Below are 20667 nucleotides of genomic sequence, written 5' to 3' on the forward strand. Positions count from 1 at the left end.
AATATAACCATTTGTGGGAAAGAGAGGGTAGTCATTGCATTGGGATCATAATTTGTCATCTAACTTCCCATTAATAGGAAGCATGATTTTATCAACTTCATGAACCATTCCCTTTGTTAATATTTTTCTTTGTGTCTAAGTGTTTTTCATTATTGCACACCGTTAATAAACTTAAAATTGCACTTTTCATGGCCATGAATTGGAAATAATTGATTTGGTTTGTTTAGATGAAAAACCTACGGAGGAAGTTGGGAAAGGCAGAGGCTTGAAACGTATGTTTTGGTTTTCACTACTAAAAGTATAATTAAAATGTATATAAAATCTTGGCTGTTCTGAATGTTTTTTTTGTAAATAGCTTTGTCTGTACAATGTACACCTGTACTTATTTAATTTTTCCTTAAAACTTTTTCTTGGATAACAGCAAAAAAGACTCCTTCTCCTGGTGAAGGTGGAAGGGGTAGAGGACTGAAAGTTGGCAAAGGAGGTGAAAGACCTCAACCAGAACCACAAGTAGGATTCCAGCTCAAACCAGTCCCCTTAAAATTTGTGAAGGAGGTTAAAGATATTGTGTTGGAGGAGGCCGAGTCAATCGGATCCTCAGCTGTATTTGAATGTCAAGTCTCTCCATCTACGGCTATCACCACTTGGATGAAAGATGGAAGCAATCTAAGGGAGAGTCCAAAACACAAATTTACCTCTGATGGGAAAGACCGCAAACTGCAAATCATTGATGTGCAGCTATCTGATACTGGAGAGTACACATGTGTTGCAAAGCTTGGCAACAAAGAGAAGACCTCTACTGCTAAACTTATTGTTGAAGGTAATGTACTAAATATAGATGACAATTCACTGCCGTAAAAAGTAAAAGAGACTACTGGTCTACAATTGGTCTGGCAATAAATGTATAAGCATATTTGCAAATAAAATTACTTTGTTTTCGTATTTAATAGAGTTACCTGTGAGATTCACAAAGAATCTGGAGGAGGAAATAACTGTGATTAAGGGACAGCCAATGTATCTGACCTGTGAGTTAAACAAGGACAGGGATGTTGTCTGGAAGAAGGATGGAAATGTGCTCACGGATGTCGATGGCAAGGTTGCAATAAATGTTATCGGGCTGACGCGTGCCGTTACAGTCCAGAATTCAAATGATGACGATGCTGGCGTTTACGTTTGCGAGTGCGAGAGCATTAAGACACAAGTCACTGTCAAGATCATTGGTATGCTGATGGATTTACAATTTCTAATAGTTATGTATCGAAAAACTAAACTAAAACTAAACATTCTTCATTTGCAGAAGTGATCAGAGATTGGTTGACGAGACCTTTGAGGGATCAGCATGTGAAGCCCAAGGCCACAGCTACGTTCAAGGGAGAACTGTTCAAGGACACCCCTAACTGGAAGTGGTATAAGGGTGATGAAGAAATCCCTATGGCACCTACAGATAAGTTTGAGGTCAAGAAGGATGGAAAAGAGGTCACTCTTACAATCAAGAATGCTCAACCCGATGATGTCGGAGAGTACGCCATAGAAGTTGAAGGTCGCAGATATGCAGCAAAACTCACTCTTGGAGGTATGTTAGGAAGTCATACATGTACCTTTGGTTCTGTAATGTACAAGGCTGCTTTTCATTTCATTAAACACTCATTTTCTGTCAATAATATAGAGCGTGAAGCAGAAATCTTGAAGCCACTTGTTAGTATTGAGGTGGTTGAGAAAGAGGTGGCCAATTTTGACACGGAAATTTCTGAAGAAGACGTGGTTGGAGAATGGAAACTTAGAGGACAGGTTCTGACAAGATCACCGGTAAGTAGATACAGTACATAGCAGCAAAAAGTGCATTTTTCACATGTTTTTTTCTAATAGATAAACTTATTATTGTATATATTTTTCTTCTGCAGACATGTGATATCAGAGCAGAGGGAAATAAAAGATTCCTTACATTGAAAAATGTTCAACTTGACCAAGCCGGTGAAGTCTCTTACCAAGCTTTGAACGCCATCACAACTGCAATGCTGACAGTCAAAGGTATGTGCATAACGAGCATTAGCTACATGTCGAAACGAATGTGCTAAGGAGGGTGAAAATACCTTTTTTCTGATACATTTTATTCAAACCCTTAGAAATTGAAATGGACTTCACAGTCCCATTGAGGGATGTTATTGTGCCTGAAAAGAAACAGGCGAAATTTGAGTGCACTATCACAAAAGATGTGCCCAAAGTGATGTGGTCGAGAGGATCTCATATTATAACACCCGACCAAAAATATGATATCATAGATGATGGAAAGAAACATATGTTGGTCATAAACCACTGTGAATTTGATGATGAGGGAGAATACACTATTGAGGTGTTGTGTAAAAAATCAACAGCCAAACTAACAGTTGAGGGTAAGTCAAGCAATTTCTCAGTCACATACATGTATGTGTCATCTTACATATTCATGTTGTCCACTATGTTACTAAGATAAGTTGGTTTTGCAATGGACTAACACAATATAGGTATTCGGCTGAAGATCATCTCGCCAATATCGGATCAAACGGTTAAGGAAGGTACAACGGCTCGGTTTGAGCTTGAGCTCTCTCATGAAAACATACCAGTGACGTGGTACAAAAATGAAATGAAACTGCATCCGAGCAGAACTATACTTGCTCATGTGGAGGGAAAGAAACATATTTTAGAAATCAAGGATGTCACTCTAGATGACACTTGCCTAATAAAAGCAGAGGCTAAAGGAATACCAACAACAGCAAAGCTAACCGTGCTAGGTAACTTTATAGTTTTCTTTTTGTCTTATTGGGTGGACAAAACTGTATATTTAGTGTAATTTACCTGCTTGGTAAATGGCCGTTTAGTTACACAAATTAAAAAGCAGGTTTTCTGGTTCTTGGACTGTTTTTAATAACCAATTTATGTTAATACAGAGGGAGACGCATACTTCACAGTTAAACTGCAAGATTACACCGCAGTGGAGAAAGATGACGTCACGCTTGACTGCGAGCTGAGCAAAGACGTTCCCGTAAAGTGGTTTTACAATGAAACCGAAATTAAAGCATCTAAAAAGGTTATCATGAAAGTTGAAGGCAAGCGAAGAATCCTTAACATTAAGAAAGTTGACGACAAAGACAAAGGCCAGTATGCTTGTGACTGTGGGACAGATAAAACGGCGGCCACCATTGCCATTGAAGGTATGCGTATGATCAAAAAGTAACGATTTATGCATTACAACACATTGTGTGTTCATCAACAATGCTTTCTTGCAGCTCGTGACATCAAAGTTGTGCGACCTATGTATGGCGTTGAGCTCTTTGATGGTGAGACTGCTCGTTTTGAGGTGGAACTGTCAGAGGATGATGTCCATGGCCAGTGGAAGCTGAAGGGAGAAGTCCTTTTCCCATCACCTGTAAGGCTACAAAAAATGTCAGAAACTCATTAACTGTATTAACTACATGATTACATTCTGCGTTTTGTCTTTATTGCAACAGGATGTTGAAATTATTGAGGACGGTGCTAAGCACACCCTAATTTTGTACAACTGCAAAATACCCCAAACTGGAGAGGTTTCATTCCAGGGTGCTAATGCAAAATGTGCTGCCAATCTAAAAGTGAAAGGTACTTTCTGGCATCTAGCTAGTGTTTAAATCTAGACTACTGAACATTTCATAAGTAGTTTTGATGTTTTTTATGTCATTTTTATTTCACAGAGCTTCCAATCACCTTTATAACACCTCTGACTGATGTGCATGTATATGAGAAGGATGAGGCAAAGTTCGAGTGTGAGGTCTCAAGACAGCCAAAGACTTTCCGTTGGTTGAAAGGATCTCAGGAGCTTACAACTGATGATAAATTTGAGATACTTCAAGAGGGCAAAAGATACACATTGCTAATTAAATCTGCAGCTTATGAAGATGAGGCTAAGTACATGTTTGAGGCTGAAGACAAGAGGACATCTGCCAAACTTGTTATCCAAGGTAACGTAAAAATTCTTGATAAAATTATGGATTCTTTTCTATTGTACTTTTTCTGATTTGCGTTTATGTTGGTTCCCTCAGGCATCCGCCTTGAGTTTATCAGACCTATCAAAGATGTCACCGTTAAGGAACGCGAGACAGCCGAGTTTAGAATTGAACTCTCCCATGAGAAGGTTCAGGTCACCTGGTACAAGAACGATGTGCGTCTGCATCCAAGCAAAGTGGTGCACTTGTCCGAAGATGGCAAGATCCATACACTGTCCTTCAAAGAGGTCTCCATCGATGACACTTCTCTTATTAAAGCTGAAGCTCTTGGGAAGACCTGTGAGGCAATGCTTACTGTTCTTGGTAAGTTTTCAAAGTTTTCACAGACACTGCATACAACCACGGGGTCATGTGCCAGTTTTCTAAGGGGGCACAGGGTGCATAGCTCACAGAAATGTGTGCACATAGTGACTTTAAAAGAAATATTATAGAGCATTCACAGTCTTTTCTTTGGCACTCCCATTTATATTTCTAATAATCTGAGACCCCTTGTCTTTATGTAAAACCAATAAATGTGTTGACAAACTTTTATGTCAAATACTTACATCAATTACTTCATCCAATCAGAATAATATTGTCAGAAGTTACATCTGAAATGGCATTTATGTTTAGTTTCGTTCTGTTTAATGCTGCTCAACGGTGCCATTAAAGCATTTGCACAAGAACTGTAATTAAATCTAATAATTAATTAATTGTAATATTAATTAATTGTAAATTAATGTGTTCTTTTTATGTATTTATAATAACACATTTATTTACAATTAATATAGTATTATATTGATTTATTTATATTATTATAGTAGGCTATAAAAAATTACAATGTTAAACGCTGCAAAAACAATAATGCTGTAATCGCATTGCTACACTTTTCTTTTTTTTTCATTTTAATTGCAAATAAAAAAAATATTAGAGGAATGCATTTACACACTAAATTTGACGTGATATGTGATCATTTGTGACTCTGGCGTTGTACCAAGATTAATCTAGAAATCTGCACACATAACGTTGAGAACGATTTTGAACCATATTTTTTGTGCGGGGGGGGGGGGGGTTATTGCACATTACCATACTGGGTTTTAATTCTTTAAATAACAAAATCCAGCAGCAGTGAGCCCGCGAACACACACAGATGCTAATGATGCCTGCGACGGCGCTTTTGCATCTGCACCCCCCGCAGCCTGAATGATCAACACCCTATAAAAATGGCAAAAATCTCTTAAACCGATTATTATGCAGAACAGAACTGATAATATTTTTCTTATTAAACAGATTAAAGACAAGTAACAGATTAATAGACGCTTATTTGATTTGGAGGTTGCATGCAAAATCCATTTGGATCAAAAAGTTTGACTGGGCATGACAGCTCTGTATACAACAATGATAAATCATAGGCAAGGCAATGCATTTGCATTTGTTTATTTATATCGCACACTTCATACACAAAGGTAATTTAAAGAGTTTTTTTCAAAGAAATAAATAATTTAAAAGAGAAAAAAATTAAGAGAATAAAAAGTAAAATAATTTAAAATCTTATTAAAAATAACAACATTAAACTAACAATTAAAATATTTTTTTTTAGATTTCATAAAAAATGACTGTGATAAAACTGCAATAAGTTTGAAGCAGCACAGTGCTCGTATTAAATTCAGATCATAGGCTAAACATATTTTTCTCTCATATTTTAATCAACAGAGGGAGAGCCTTACTTCACCAAAAAGTTGCAGGACTACACCGCCGTTGAGAAGGATGAGGTGGTCCTGACGTGTGAATTGAGCAAATCTGCTGCCGAGGTGAAATGGTTCAAAGACGGCAAGGAGATCACTCCCTCTAAGAACATCCTCATCAAAGCTGATGGAAAGAAACGCATCCTGACTGTCAGGAAGGCAGAAAAGGCTAATATTGGGGAATATGTGTGTGACTGCGGCTCTGACAAAACAGCAGCCAAGCTTAATATTGAAGGTATGTATCTCCTCTTTATTGTGGTGAGAATGCCTTTTAATCAATTATTTTGTTTATAAACAGTACTGTGCAAAAGTCTTAGGCCACCACCACCAGACTTGTTGTTTTGGAAGTTTTAATGTCCATCCATATTTATTTTTTAATCTATTTTATTAAGATACAAACAGAAAGTACAGGAAATATGTACAAAAAAATTAAAAAATATAATTTTCATGATTAAATGTCTTCTTTAGGCATCCTTGGTGTTTAGTGTGACCTCTCTTGGCACTAAACACATCTTGAGCGTTTTTGAGCAGAATGAAGTAAAAGATTTATTTATAATTAGAAATTAGGATTTAATTTCTTTTAGCTTTAAGAGATCCTGCAGTTTCCTGCTATTGCTCAAGTGGAAGGGGTGTTTACCCCTAAAAATTTGACACATCAGTTTACATTTTTATAAAGTTTTTAATACTTCATACACATTTCCTGTATTTTCTAGATGTATTCTATTAAAGAGACTGAGAAATAATTATATATGATCACTATAACATTGCAAAACAACAAATCTAATTGTGGCATGGTGGCCTAAGACTTTTGTACAGTCCTGTGTAAAAATGTATTCATGTATGTATTCATGTACTGTATATTCATGTATGTATTTCTTGTAGCATTTGGCTTTTCAAGAACATTTTATTATAGAAGGCTAAAATACTGATTGTTTTTGTGATGTGTACAATAAATGCAATAGCTATAAAGTTCAATTCAAGACATCTTTTCTAACTTCCTCTACTACTCTTCCTCTGTCCTCTGCAGAACGTGACATCAAGATTGTCCGTCCGCTGTACAGCGTTGAGGTCACAGAGACCGAGACCGCTCGCTTTGACACAGAAATATCTGAGGAGGACGTCCATGGAAACTGGAAACTCAAAGGAGAGGCTCTGCACCAGTCACCGGTAAATTCTGTTACTCTAAAACTGTTTTCTGTTTTAGTGTTTATGTTATGCTTGAGATATTTTTAATAATTTTATTGCAATAACTGTATGAAAATTTGCATTTATATATCTACTCAAAATAATCTTTAATGTATTTCATTGCACTCACCAGGACTGTGAAATTAAGGAGGAAGGCACCAAGCACATGCTTATACTTTACAATGTACGCATGGACATGGCTGGTACTGTGGACTTCAGCGCTGCTAACGCTAAATCTAGCGCTCAGCTCAGAGTTAAAGGTAGGTGTGATATGACTTTGCTTACACAAGCCATACTTTAGATAAGCCATAGATATGTTACAGTTTGGGTGGGACGGTGTATTTTTGCGAATAGACAAGAAACAATTAGTGTCGCGTTACACAAGGACATTACTGTACATGCAGCTGTTGAATTTGTAAATCAAATCCAGTTAAAATAATCAGTCAACACTGTGGTCTATAAGGTCGTAAATGTTTCTGACAGATATTGTGTCATGGTAAGTAGGTGTTAAAACTGCTACGTCAGAGATTAATGTTACAGTTTGGCAATTGATCCGAATTTTTTTAACACTCCTAAACACGAAGGCCACTGTTATGACATGCAATACTGAGCATTAATATAAGCATTTTAATAAATGAAGTAACCTATACCCCACCATTCTCCTTTTCCTGGTAAATTCCATCATGTTGATTGACAGAAGCAGGTTGCCAAGCCTAATGTCTTTACAGGGGTGGGCTGGCGGCCAATCAGGTGTTGCGGTTATTTTAGAAGCTGCATGCCATATCTAGAGAAGCTCTGTCAGTGATTGGCAGAGGTTTACCAGGCCCTCCCCTCCAGGTTTTTTTCCTACCATATACATCTTAAAGAAACTCAATATGCAAATGAACTAGGCCCCCCAATTCAGGTCCTTCTCTTGTTGAATCCCACTTGTCCTGGAGGCTTCAGGCTCCAGAGCAGCAGCCTGTTGTCTGTGGGAAAGCGCAATGTGGATTTTTGGTTTAAAGGATTAACAGTGTCTCCTGGAACTTCGGAGGTGACTAACGATGTCTTCTCCTAAATCCAAAGCACGAGTGATCGGCCTCCTTAGGCCTCTCAGGGATGTAACCGTCACGGCGGGAGAGACTGCAACCTTTGACTGCGATTTGTCGTATGAGGGCATACCTGTGGAATGGTTCTTAGGGGGTACAAAGCTGGAACCAAGCGACAGAGTAAGTGTGAAAGTTTTTTTTTGTGAATCTTAATGTGCCATTTGTAGTTACGAAGTGTTGTTTTCACTCGATTTTGTAATCAATAATGGAGTCAATGGTGGATTAAACAATTCAAGATGGTCGCCTACGCATATCTATCTAGTATAGATAGATAAATTGTGGTTTGTAAACAGCATTTCAATTTTTATTTAAAGCAAATGTATTATTATTATTATTATTATTATTATGTTATACATATTGCAAACACATATATGTTAAATTCTTTCTTCATATAAGGGCCTGGGGTATCAGGATACAAGCTGTGCATTTGATCTGGGTTTTGAGAGAACACACAGGGCTATTCTGCCCTGCAAGCGTTCCTTTGGTTATTTTTAACTGCTTCAGAAGTGTATGTCCAATGGCAGGTGGCGAGAGGCCTTTTTGCAAACATATTTTATATACTGTATATACATGCATGTGTATGTATGCATTTGTGTTACACATCATAATATGTTTATCATAGTGTTTTGCGATGTACAGATTGATATTATTTATTTTACTTTTATCTTAATGGTTTTGGTTGTGCACGCTATGACGATAACCTTGATCTGGGATTTGTTTGCATTCCTGATAAGCTTAAAATTATGTTTTTTTCTTAATGATTTAGTAGTATACAACTAAATATACACATTTAGTAGTTTGTATATGCATAAAATGGCAGAAAATATCAATAAAATAAGCAGGAAAAGGCTGATTAAATATATGCACAGATTTATTTTTGTGTAGCAGTGTTATATTATTTACAATGACTATACCATCTGTATAGTACTTAATGGTTAAAAGTAAAACCATACAATGATGTACAGAAGGAGCGTTCAATGTGTTTGAAGTAAAAAAGTTTCCAAGTATTTTTAGTTTTAGTTTTAATCTCTAAGAATTTTTTTTAATCATAAACAGCATTCCTATTTACAAGCCAAATGTAAGAGTGCCTAAATTGGCTCTCGGGGGACATAGTTGGGGCAGTAGGAAAACAGAGGTGTGAAACTGAGAACAGTTCCTGTTCCTCAGCTGCTGATGTCTGTTGCAATGGAGTTTGTAAATAGCCTCCCCCGGACAGTTGACGGGTAAGGGTGCTTGAATTATCAATTGGTTTGATTTGCACAGGTGGTGACCCGAGCAGAAGGCAAAACTCACACGCTGACCCTCAGAGATGTGAAGCTGGAGGAGGCCGGAGAAGTAAAGCTTACTGCAAAAGACTTTCAAACACAGGCAAAGCTCAATGTTAACGGTAGGTGCCATTTGTTGAAACGACCTGATTTGCAGGTGACCTGTACAGTATATGTGACCCTGGACCAGAAAACCAGTCTGGTTTGTTAGGATTAGTCAAAAGGTGGCCGAGATACAACTATTGGAAAATAGTCAAAAATCTAAACAAATCACCTTTAAAAACAAATCAAATGAACAAATGAAGTCCTTAGCAACACATATGGGTGATTCTCCCGAAAATAGACTTATGAGGTGTCATGAAACATTTTGATAAAAAAAGTAAATGCAAAGTAAGAGTATCAAAATGAGAAGCATACAGTTACAAACATCTCTTCATGTACTATTTTGCACATGATATTAAATGACATCATACAAACCAATTTTGTTGTTTTTTTCACATTTAATGGGAACATTTTCATTACCGCAACGTGTCCATGACTGGATTTGGGTTCTTTAACATGAAAATATTTATAATTAAAAAATCTAAATAATAAATAAACTTCAGTGCATGTTATACTATAAACATTTACAGTAAAGAAACATGTGGTATTTGATGATCATTGGTAAATGTAGAGCCAATAATAAGGAATATAAATGTGTCCAAGACCAATTTTCTCATCCTCCGCAACAATTTTCAATCATTGTTTAAGCCATTAAGGAACTAACATTTAAAAAAATATATATATTGTTGGAAGGGACATAATTGACTGTGACAAAATTGATTGATTTTGATTGTCATAGTACCTGGACAACTTTTTAGTTCTCATTACCGAAACATGAGTTTGTAAATGCATATATTTAATGTAATATCATGTTGCGGTAATGATATTTTTTATAATGATAATCTAAAAAATGTAAATAATTCTATAGGAAATATGTTTTAAATTCTCTAAAATAATGGTTCTAGTAAGTTCAGACCTTAATCTTATATGTGCAAAAAAATGGCTTCAATGGCTTTTTAAAAAATCTGATGCTGGACACCTTCTAAGTCTGGATTTTGTGAGAATCACCCATATTAGTAATGATACATATTTTTTATATTTATGATAGGAAATGTATAGAATATCTTCATGGAACGTGATCTTTACTAAATATCCTAATGATTTTTGTCATACAATTTTGACCCATACAATGTATTGTTGGCTATTGCTACCAATATACTCGTGCGACTTATGACTGGTTTTGTGGTCCAGGGTAACATATGCTATCTGTTGGATGCTGGTCTCCAATATAGGATGCTCGTTTCCCTACCAGGCTTCATAAGAGCAGTTTTTGCACATGACCAACATGGCTATGCTAATCCCAACACTTACTTTAATAAGCATAAACCAGGTTGCATAAACTACTTAGACTAGTATTACAATTCATCTATTTTTTTTCTTTAGGTCAGCTACATTAAAAGCTAAATTGGTTGACTGATTAGCCTTTATTAATTAGCTTGCTAGCCTTAACTTAGTGACTACGTTTATGCAACCAGCCACAGTTTGGACCAGCATAGCTAATTAATGCTGGTCTAAGCTGACTTTTATTACAAAGGCTCATTTGCACCCTCTTTCATGTAAGGGATGTAGGCAGCTGGTTGTTATTGCAGAAATAAGCCCTGACAGTGTGATCAGGACCCGACGCGTCTTGTATCACACTAAAGGGGCTAATTTCATGATAACAACTGGCTGCCTGTATTATCATGTTTATTACATGGCTATTTACCTTATAAGTAAAGTAAGGAACATTAAATATTAATTTGAAATGCTAATTTTTAATGAATGCAGACCTTTCGTGAAGAAAATCTGTTTATCTTTATTTTTAAACAAAACCACAACCAGACTTGTTGTTTTAGAAGTTTTAATGTCCATACATATTTATTTTACAATATATTTTATTAAGATACAAACAGAAACTACAGGAAATATGTAAAAAAAAAATGTTTAGTGTGACCTCTCCTGGCACGAAACACATCTTGAGCGTTTTTGAGCAGAATGAAGAAAATAGACACATTTCTTTAAAATTAGTAATTGGGATTTAATTTTATTTAGGTTTAAGATATCCTGCAGTTTCCTGCTATTGCTCAAGGGGAGTTTACCCTAAAAATTTGACACATCAGTTTACATTTTTATACAGTTTTTAATACTACATACACATAATTTTTTTTTGGATGTATTCTATTAAAGAGAATGAGAAATAATTATATATGATCACTATAACATTGCAGAAACAACAAATATAATTTTGGCATAGTGGCCTAAGACTTTTGCACAGTACTGTATGTTATTAAAAGATATATTTATATTAAATTTTTGTGTAATATGTGTGAATTAAGCATTTCAACAAGCCATGTAATAAATCTTTTATCTGTGTTTGGTCGGCTTTCGACATATTTATGTAAACAGGTGTATGAAAATAAAATTTATTTTTATCACTTGCACTGTGTTTGTAATGTAAATGCTTTAAGGTGTTGGTTTTAGTACTTGCTTCCGCTCACATGGTTGTCACCTACACAATAGAGTGTGAAGGTCATTTGCCAGTCAATGCTAAAAAGGGCGTCTGCTCACTCTTTTACTGTTTTAATTTAAGATGCATAATAAAGTAGGAGATGTTCAGTGATGTTGAAAAATTTAATGAAATAAACCAATTAATTTGCTACACAGAGCCTCCAGTTGAATTCACCAAACCTCTTGAAGACCAGACCGTAGAAGAAGAAGCCACTGCTGAGCTTGAGTGTGAAGTCTCCAAAGAAAATGCAGAGGTCAGGTGGTTTAGAGATGGACAAGAAATACGCAAAACTAAGAAGTATGACATGGTCGCAGACGGCCGCAAAAGAAAACTTATTATCCACAACTGCACACTTGATGACTCAAAGACGTATACCTGCGATGCTCTGCATTTCAAGACTTCAGCCTTCCTTAATGTCGAACGTAAGTCAGTCGGTAAAAAAGCAAAATCTTGCTTATCGACTAAATAATTGACAAACTAAATGATTACTTTTGAATTTTTAGCTCCACATGTCGAGTTCACAAAACCACTTTATGATGTTGAGGTCAAAGAGAAGGAAACGGCAAGATTTGAATGCGAAGTGTCTCGTGAAAATGCAAAGGTTTGTGTGTCTTTGTTATTACCTTGCCTATAAATTCAACTGTTGATAGACTGTAGAATATATATTTTAGAATAATTTTGTTTTGCAAACACAACTTAGCCTTTGGTTTTTATTAATAATGAATCGTCACAGTATCCCCAAAATTCTGTCATTATTTACTCACCCTCATGTTGTTTTAAACCTTAAAAGTGATTTTTTTTGCATAATATATGTGTGTGTAGTGTGTGTAATTATATATATATATATATTTAACCACACACACACTCATATATTCATTTAAGAAATTTTTAATATATATATATATATATATATATATATATTAAATTCATCTTTGCCCAGCACTAAAAATAAGATATTTTGATCAGTTAAAGTAACCCTAAACCGACGCGAAATTGGTAAGAAAATAGGAGAAGAGAATGCAACGGACGTAATAGTATTGAAGTCCCCAGTTCGTCAAAAAATGACGCGAAAGGTATACCCTCCGCGTCACATATTGACGAATGGTCAAGTGTCGTCAAATATTGACGAAATGGGGTGAGACTGTGTTAGTGTGGTTCCCCTTAAAAGTATAACTTGTGAGATTGTATCATTTAATTGTCCAAATAAAAAATAATGAATATTGAACAGTTTTTGAATACTGAACACTCATTTCTTTGTTTATTCCTTCATTTTCTTTGAATAGGTTCGGTGGTTCAAAGATGGCAATGAAATCAGAAAAGGCAAGAAATATGAGATCATTTCGGACGGAGTGAAACGTATTCTCATCATAAGCAAGTCTGTGTTTGATGACGAGGCAGAATATGAATGTGATGCCAGGACCTCCAAAACATCTGGCATGCTGACTGTCATTGGTAGGCATTGCTTAAAACTTAAATCGGTTGCTTGTTTTGGTAGTCAAGAGCCATTGATTTAATTGCTGAATTTTCTTGTTACAGAGGAGGAGGCTAGATTCACAAAGAACCTGGCTAATGTTGAGGGCACCGAAACCGACAGTGTCAAACTGGTTTGTGAGGTCTCCAAGCCAGATGCAGAAGTCACATGGTACAAGGGTGACAAAGAGTTGCCTGAGGTTGGTAGATATGAGCATATTGCCGATGGCAGAAAGAGGATTCTCATCATTAAGGGCCTCCGTATGGAAGACGCAGGAGAATACCACTGCAAACTGCCCACCTCACAAACCACAGGAAACCTGAAGATTAATGGTAAGATTTAATTCTGCCTCTGTAAATAAATCAATGGCCTGCCTTTTTTTAAACAATGCAACTTACTACATACGCTAACACTGTTTCTTCAGAACTTGCAGCTGAGTTCATCACAAGGCCTCAAAGCCAGGAGGTGGTTGAAGGTGAAAAAGCAGAATTTGTGTGCTCGGTCTCCAAAGACACTTATGAAGTGAAATGGCTCAAGGGTGATAAGGAGCTTCAGGTAGATGACAAATATAACATTATTTCCGATGGCAAGAAGCGGGTTCTTGTCGTCAAGAACTGTGAGCTCAAGGATGAGGGTGGCTTCATAGCTGCCATCGGAACTACAAGAGCCTCGGCCGACTTGACTGTACTCGGTGAGTTAATACACACTTTTTGTGTCCCTTTTAAGGCCAAAAAATTGTCAGAGTTTTACGCATGTGTGTGATGCAATTGTCATGATGAAATGTTTGGAACTCTGCGTACATTGTACATTGAATGTAGTATGTATCCCATGTGAAGCGTTGCATTTTGTTGCAATCCAAATGGGCCGAATGTCTGCGTACACGTACGAGTCAAATAAACCATGCTTTGCAAGGCTGTGCGTTTAAGTGTGCACAGTCTTTCTTATGCTTTCTTGGAAATGATGATTCTCATTTTGTTTTGTTTCCTGTGTCTTTACAGAAAAGCTTAGGATTATTACCCCACTCAAGGACTTAAAGGCAAATGAAGGACAGGAGACTGTCCTCAACTGTGAAGTTAACACGGAGGGGGCCAAAGCCAAGTGGCTGAAGAATGAAGATACATTATTTGAAAGTAGCAAGTTTATTATGGTCCAGAAAGACAACGTATTTTCTCTGAGGATCAAAGACACCCAAAAAACTGATGAGGCCAACTACACCATTATGCTGAGCAACCAGCGCGGTGAACATGTAAAGAGCTCCGGCACCATAAGTGTGCAAGGTATGGCACCCTGATAACATGCATCGCCAGACATCAATTAAATGTGGGCTTTGCTATATTTTCATACAGATTATCTTTATGTTCTTGGACAGATGTTAGAAAGATATTTTGCAAATCTTTTTGAGATTGATTTACATGTTTTTAAATCTGCCCTTTTTAAATGTATTATAAAATAGGTCACACTTTACAATAAGGTGTATTTGTTAACATTAGTTATACTACGGGGCTGTTGAATACTTTATTCTGATTGGTTGAGAAATATTCTACGTGTATGAATTATTTTTCGATAAACGCACACATGACCTGTCACATGTGTAAGGAATGATTGACGACAGGCGTTAGCCTAGAAATCTAGACGCACCCTAGCGGCCGCAAAATATATTTGCTGCCAGGGTTTAGTCTAGGCACTCACAATACACTTAACAGCTCCAAAAAACAAAATTTGGTCAGGCCAATCACATCGTGTGTAGCGTCTGTGGGGCGGGCTTAACATGATGACGACAGAGCTGCAACGGTTCCTACTTGAAAACAAAGAATGGCTGCTGCTGCTGGCAAACAGCTTTCTTTTGAAGCGGCTTTGGCCGCGACTCTGGAGGACTTAGACTTATGTTTTTCTTTGAGAGAAGAGCAAATAACCCTACTGAAGTCCTTTTTAAGCAAGAAAGATGTGTTTGGAGTTTTGCCGACTGGTTACGGTAACTACGTCACCTTCTTCGTTGCTCTGATTGGTCATAGCGCTATCCTATTGCGTGCAGAGGCATTTTGAGGGACAACCTTATATCCCGCCCCTTGCATTGAGCCGTTTGTGTGAAGAGTTGGCTAGACAGGCGTTGGAATATTCAAAAATAATGCACACCCAAGGAGTTACTTTTTTTAATAATTCAAAGGACCAGATTCAATTATTTTGCTAAGTTCGCTTAAACCACACTTACGACAGACATTGCTAAGACATTGCTCTGGTGGCTATTTTAAAACATTTAATAGGTTAGGTGTGTGTTTATAGAAAAATAATGCATACCTGTGGAACATTTCTCAACCAATCAGAATAAAGCATTCATTAGCCCTTTGGTATATGTAAGGAATAATTGATGACAAGCACACCCAAGGTGGTAATGCCGCACGATGCGAAGCGGTGACGTGTGCATTATTTTCAAATAATTCAAAGGACTGGAGTCAATTATTCCTCTTATACCACGGTTACCACAAACATAGCGCTGGTTTACAGAAAAATAATCAACACCCATGAAACATTTCTCAACCAATCAGAATAAAGCATTCAACAGCCCCATGGTATAACCTAAAATAATCACCAGAGCATTATCAAAGATTAATAAATGCTAAAACTTTACTGTTTTCATTGTTACATGTTAGTTAATGCATTTAATTATGTTAACAAATAAAACGTTATTGTAAAGTGATACCATAAAATATTTGTCACTATAAAAATTCAAAAATTCACTGCAAAAAATTACTTAGTATTTTTGTCTTGTTTTAAGTACAAAAATCTAAAAATTCTTAAATCAAGATGCATTGTCAGTTTTTAGACATATGTAATATCAAATTTAGTTGAATTTGTGCTTAAAACAAGCAAAATAATCTGCCAATGGGAAAACAAAATTAATCTTGAAATAAGTTTACTTTTTTCTTAAAAACACTTAATTCAAGAACAATTTTTTTAACCTAATTGGCATATTTTTTGGCTTGTTTTAAGCACAAAATTTGCTTAAATTTTATATTTTTTGCAATATAATTTTGCTCATCAAGAAAATACATCCTAATTTAAGTATTTTTTGATATTTTTACTGAAAACAAGATAAAAATACTAAGTAAGAAAGTCATTTTTTGCAGTGTTTATAGACGTACAAATGTGCTTCTTCATTAATGCTCTAAACTAGTTTTGATAATAATTTATATCCTACGCCCTGCAGAGGTAGATCTCAGGATTGTTGTTCCTCCCGAGGATGTTGATACACAGGAGAAACGGACGATCAGCTTCTCATGCAAGGTGAACAAACTACACGCGACGGTGCAGTGGATGAAGGCAGGCCAAGAAATTGTTCTTAACAAGAGAATTGTGTATCGCGTGGACAAAGAAAAACACACACTGACCATTAAAGACTGCAGCCTCGCAGACGAGGGTGACTACACCGTAGTTGCTGGAGCTGATAAGGCCACAGCAGAACTTATCATCAGTGAGGCACCCACGGACTTCACCTCTCACCTCAGAGACCAAACCATTCCCGAGTTTGAGGAGGCAGAGTTCACATGTGAACTTACCAAAGAGAAGGCTGAAATCAAATGGTACAGAGATGGCAGGGAGATAAGAGAAGGACCCAAGTATGATTCTTTCTGTTGTTTTGAATTTTTTTTCAGAGGTTTTTTGTTGTTGTGGATGTATAATATGCATTTTTTTATATTTTTAAGATATCAATTTGAGAGAGAAGGAAAGACATGCAGACTGCGCATCAAGGAGTGCAGACCCGATGATGAGTGTGAATATGCCTGTGGAGTGGATGACAAAAAATCCAGAGCCCGTCTCTTTGTTGAGGGTAAGCTTTTTTACTAATGTGTATTTATTGGGATTGTTGACTGATGATTTCAAATTAAATCTAAATTGCATATGGTTTGAGGACATGATTGAGGTAGTAATACCATGTTTTACATTTTCTACCGCTTTTCAGAGACCCCAGTGGAGATCATCAGACCACCCACAGATGTGTTTGAGGCACCAGGCTCAGATGTTGTGTATGAAGTTGAGCTTAACAAAGACAGAGTTGAGGTCAGATGGTTGAGGAACAACATGACCATTGTTCAAGGTGATAAGTATCAGATGATGAGCGAGGGTAAAATTCACAGACTTCAGGTCTGCGAAATTAGGCCACGCGATCAAGGAGAGTACAGAATCATTGCCAGAGACAAAGATGCCAAAGCCAGGCTTGAGCTCGCTGGTAAGACGAATTGAAAAAAATAATGCATGTACAAACAAAGTACAAGTAGATTCGCTATTGGGATGTTTACGATGCCTTGTGTTTTTCCACAGCTGCACCAACAATTAAAACCTTGGATCAAGACTTGGTGACAGATGCTGGAAAGCCATTTGTTATGACGGTTCCCTACAACGCATACCCACATGCTGAGGCTGAATGGTTCTTCGACGGTATCAGTTTGCCGAAAGACAATATTCACACTTTGACCGACACAACAGAGTACAGGCTCAAGGACCCTAAGAAGTCAGAAGAAGGCCGTTATAAAATCATCATCAAGAATAAACATGGAAAAGGAGAGGCTTTCATTAACCTTAAAGTTGTTGGTGAGTTATATATATTCAAAAAGTTAATAATTTTGGATTAAATTGAACAGAACTGTATTTGACTAAAGAGTATTTCTTCTTTCACAGATGTTCCTGGGCCCGTAAAGAACCTGCAGGTTGTAGACACCGCTGATGGTGAGGTCAGCATCGCCTGGGAAGAGCCGGAAGATGATGGTGGCAGCAAGATCTTGGCTTACGTGGTTGAGAGACGGGATGTGAAACGCAAGACTTGGACAATGGCCACCGACAGTGCAGACAGCACAGAGTATTGTGTAACTGGACTGCAGAAAGAATCCATGTACCTCTTCCGTGTCTGTGCACGCAACAGAGTCGGCAGTGGCCCCAATGTTGAGACTGATAAACCTGTTCAGGCTAAGAATAAATTTGGTAAGTCAAGAATATCTGACTTTCTCACCATATGTTCTGTGTATCCTAGCCAGCGATTTTAATTGTAGTTTTTGATAATCAACACTACAGATGTTCCTGGCCCACCACAAAATGTTCTCGTTGGAAACGTCAACAAGTTTGGTGCCACCGTGTCCTGGGAACCGCCTTTGTACGATGGCGGATCTGAGATCACATCGTACATTATTGAGCTCCGCGACAGAACGTCTGTGAGTTGGGCTCCCGTCATGGTGACCAAACCACACGAACTCACGGCTATCGTTAACGATGTCATTGAAAATAAAGAATATATATTCCGCATCAAAGCTGAAAACAGAGCTGGAATTGGCAAGCCAAGTGCTGCTTCTAACCCAGTGAAGATTATGGACCCCATTGGTTAGTGTTGTTACATTTAACTCAGACCTTCTGTAGTTTTAACACACACGGCCAAATGTACAACTAAGGTATGTTTTGCTTTTCAGAGAGGCCAAGCCCTCCAGTCAATCTGACACACTCTGAGCAGACAAAGGACTCCTGCCTATTGACATGGGAGACTCCTTTGAAAAACGGAGGCACACCGATCACAGGATACATCATTGAGAAAAGTGAAGACGGAACAGACAAGTGGTTGAGATGCAATGCCAGGCTTTGCCCAGACCTGCAGTATAGGGTAAGTGTGCCTTGCTTTGCAATATGTGTTTTCTGTTTTTGTGTGTATCTGTATTATTAGATAACACTGAAGCTATAAGTCACAGGATGACACGGCACAATGCAAAACTTGGTAAAATCACTGGAGACATGGAGCGGTTTATTGGTTTTTCATATTGTTGTTGCTTCCACCTTACAGGCACGGTTTCCCGGACAGGGTTTAAATAAATCCAGGACTAGGCAACAAACTTCATAAAAAAACAATACTGGCGTGCATCTTGAGACAAAACAATGGCACTGATTAAGATATGTCAGTGCAAGATTGTCACAAGATTGTGACAATAAACTATTTTACTGGCAAATAATGCAGTTCATTATTTAGTCTGATCTCTGTTTCTGGTTATCAAGCAATTTATATGGGCAGTTTCCCAGACAGGGTTTATTCTAATCCCAGATTAAAAGGCATGTTTGAGCTGCCTTAATTAAAAAACATCTTGCAATGACATATCTTAAAATGACACTCCACTTTTTTTGAAAATATGCTCATTTTCCAGCTCCCCTAGAGTTAAACCTTTTAATTTTACTGTTTGATGGCCGGGTCTGGCGGTACCACCCCAGTTTATCTTAGAATAATTAATTGAATCTGATTAGACCATTAGCATCGCGCTAAAAATAATCAAAGAGTTTTGATATTTTTCCTATTTAAAACTCGACTCTTCTGTAGTTACATTGTGTACTAAGACCAACGGAAAATTTAAAGTTGCGATTTTCTAGGCCCATATGGCTAGGAACTATACTTTCATTCTGGCGTAATAATCAAGGACTTTCAATAGCATGGGACTATTTCAGGCGCTGGGTATTGTAATATCATAGCAATAGCAATGATACAGCAACAAAGTCCTTGATTGTACACGATGTAACTACAGAAGAGTCAAGTTTTTAATAGGAAAAATATCTAAACTCTTTGGTTATTTTTTTGCGCGGTGCTAATGGTCTAATCAGATTCAATGGATTATGCTAAACTATGCTTAAAGTGGTACGCCAGACCCGGAGATCAGCTGAATGGATTCCAAAACGGTAAAAATCAAATGTTTAACTCTGGGGGAACTGGAAAATGAACATATTTTCAAATAAAGTGGAGTGTCCCTTTACCATATGTATTTTAGTGCCATTGTTTTTCCTCAAGATGCACACCAGTATTGTTTTTTGTAAGGTATGTTTGTAAAGACTACTTAAATGTCCTAATATAACTAAGACCTAGTCCTGGAGTAATCTAAACCCTGTCCGGGAGCCTCATAGTGTCTTACTAAACTTTGTATGCTAAAAGTACACCACTTTATTATTATTGCCATGCTAAGACAAATTGCATTAATGTTTTGCTTACTCTTGTGAGTCACTGTAAATAAAAGCATCTGCAAAATGTTTAAAAGTAAACGTAACATGCAACATACAATGTGCAATCATGTGTGTCACTTTATACACACCTCGGCCAATCAGAATTCAGAGCTTAATTACGCATAACATTTTCCACAGGTTTCTGGCCTGAAGTTCGGAACAAAATACAACTATAGAGCAATTGCTGAGAATGCGGCCGGTCAGTCTGACCCCTCCAACATTGTTGGACCTGTGTTGGCAGATGACCCACACTGTAAGTGACGTCCACACCTCACTTCTTTTCAGTTTTTTTCAGTTCAGTTGCTTATCGTTTA

The 20667-nt window shown here is 37.2% G+C and overlaps 1 protein-coding gene across 9 annotated transcripts in view; it reads left to right on the plus strand.

Annotated features, from left to right (window-relative positions):
- Nucleotides 1-20667, plus strand: part of ttn.2 (titin, tandem duplicate 2) — a 174128-nt gene that overhangs the window by 80947 nt on the left and 72514 nt on the right. For all 9 annotated transcript variants that reach the window (XM_073812031.1, XM_065252143.1, XM_065252149.1 and 6 more), the window contains 32 exons: nt 228-272; nt 422-820; nt 951-1220; nt 1298-1573; nt 1667-1806; nt 1902-2028; nt 2124-2390; nt 2502-2768; nt 2925-3188; nt 3264-3403; nt 3486-3612; nt 3705-3971; nt 4053-4319; nt 5709-5975; nt 6768-6907; nt 7059-7185; nt 7991-8133; nt 9277-9400; nt 12024-12290; nt 12372-12469; nt 13152-13320; nt 13405-13671; nt 13764-14030; nt 14338-14616; nt 16545-16953; nt 17041-17165; nt 17298-17564; nt 17657-17926; nt 18014-18313; nt 18404-18706; nt 18793-18980; nt 20492-20606. In XM_073812031.1, coding sequence (XP_073668132.1) covers nt 228-272; nt 422-820; nt 951-1220; nt 1298-1573; nt 1667-1806; nt 1902-2028; nt 2124-2390; nt 2502-2768; nt 2925-3188; nt 3264-3403; nt 3486-3612; nt 3705-3971; nt 4053-4319; nt 5709-5975; nt 6768-6907; nt 7059-7185; nt 7991-8133; nt 9277-9400; nt 12024-12290; nt 12372-12469; nt 13152-13320; nt 13405-13671; nt 13764-14030; nt 14338-14616; nt 16545-16953; nt 17041-17165; nt 17298-17564; nt 17657-17926; nt 18014-18313; nt 18404-18706; nt 18793-18980; nt 20492-20606 — 6981 coding nt within the window. The remainder of the gene's footprint in view (nt 1-227; nt 273-421; nt 821-950; nt 1221-1297; nt 1574-1666; nt 1807-1901; nt 2029-2123; nt 2391-2501; nt 2769-2924; nt 3189-3263; nt 3404-3485; nt 3613-3704; nt 3972-4052; nt 4320-5708; nt 5976-6767; nt 6908-7058; nt 7186-7990; nt 8134-9276; nt 9401-12023; nt 12291-12371; nt 12470-13151; nt 13321-13404; nt 13672-13763; nt 14031-14337; nt 14617-16544; nt 16954-17040; nt 17166-17297; nt 17565-17656; nt 17927-18013; nt 18314-18403; nt 18707-18792; nt 18981-20491; nt 20607-20667) is intronic.

The sequence above is a fragment of the Paramisgurnus dabryanus genome, chromosome 15 (assembly GCF_030506205.2).
Source record: "Paramisgurnus dabryanus chromosome 15, PD_genome_1.1, whole genome shotgun sequence".
NCBI classification, from domain to species: domain Eukaryota; kingdom Metazoa; phylum Chordata; class Actinopteri; order Cypriniformes; family Cobitidae; genus Paramisgurnus; species Paramisgurnus dabryanus.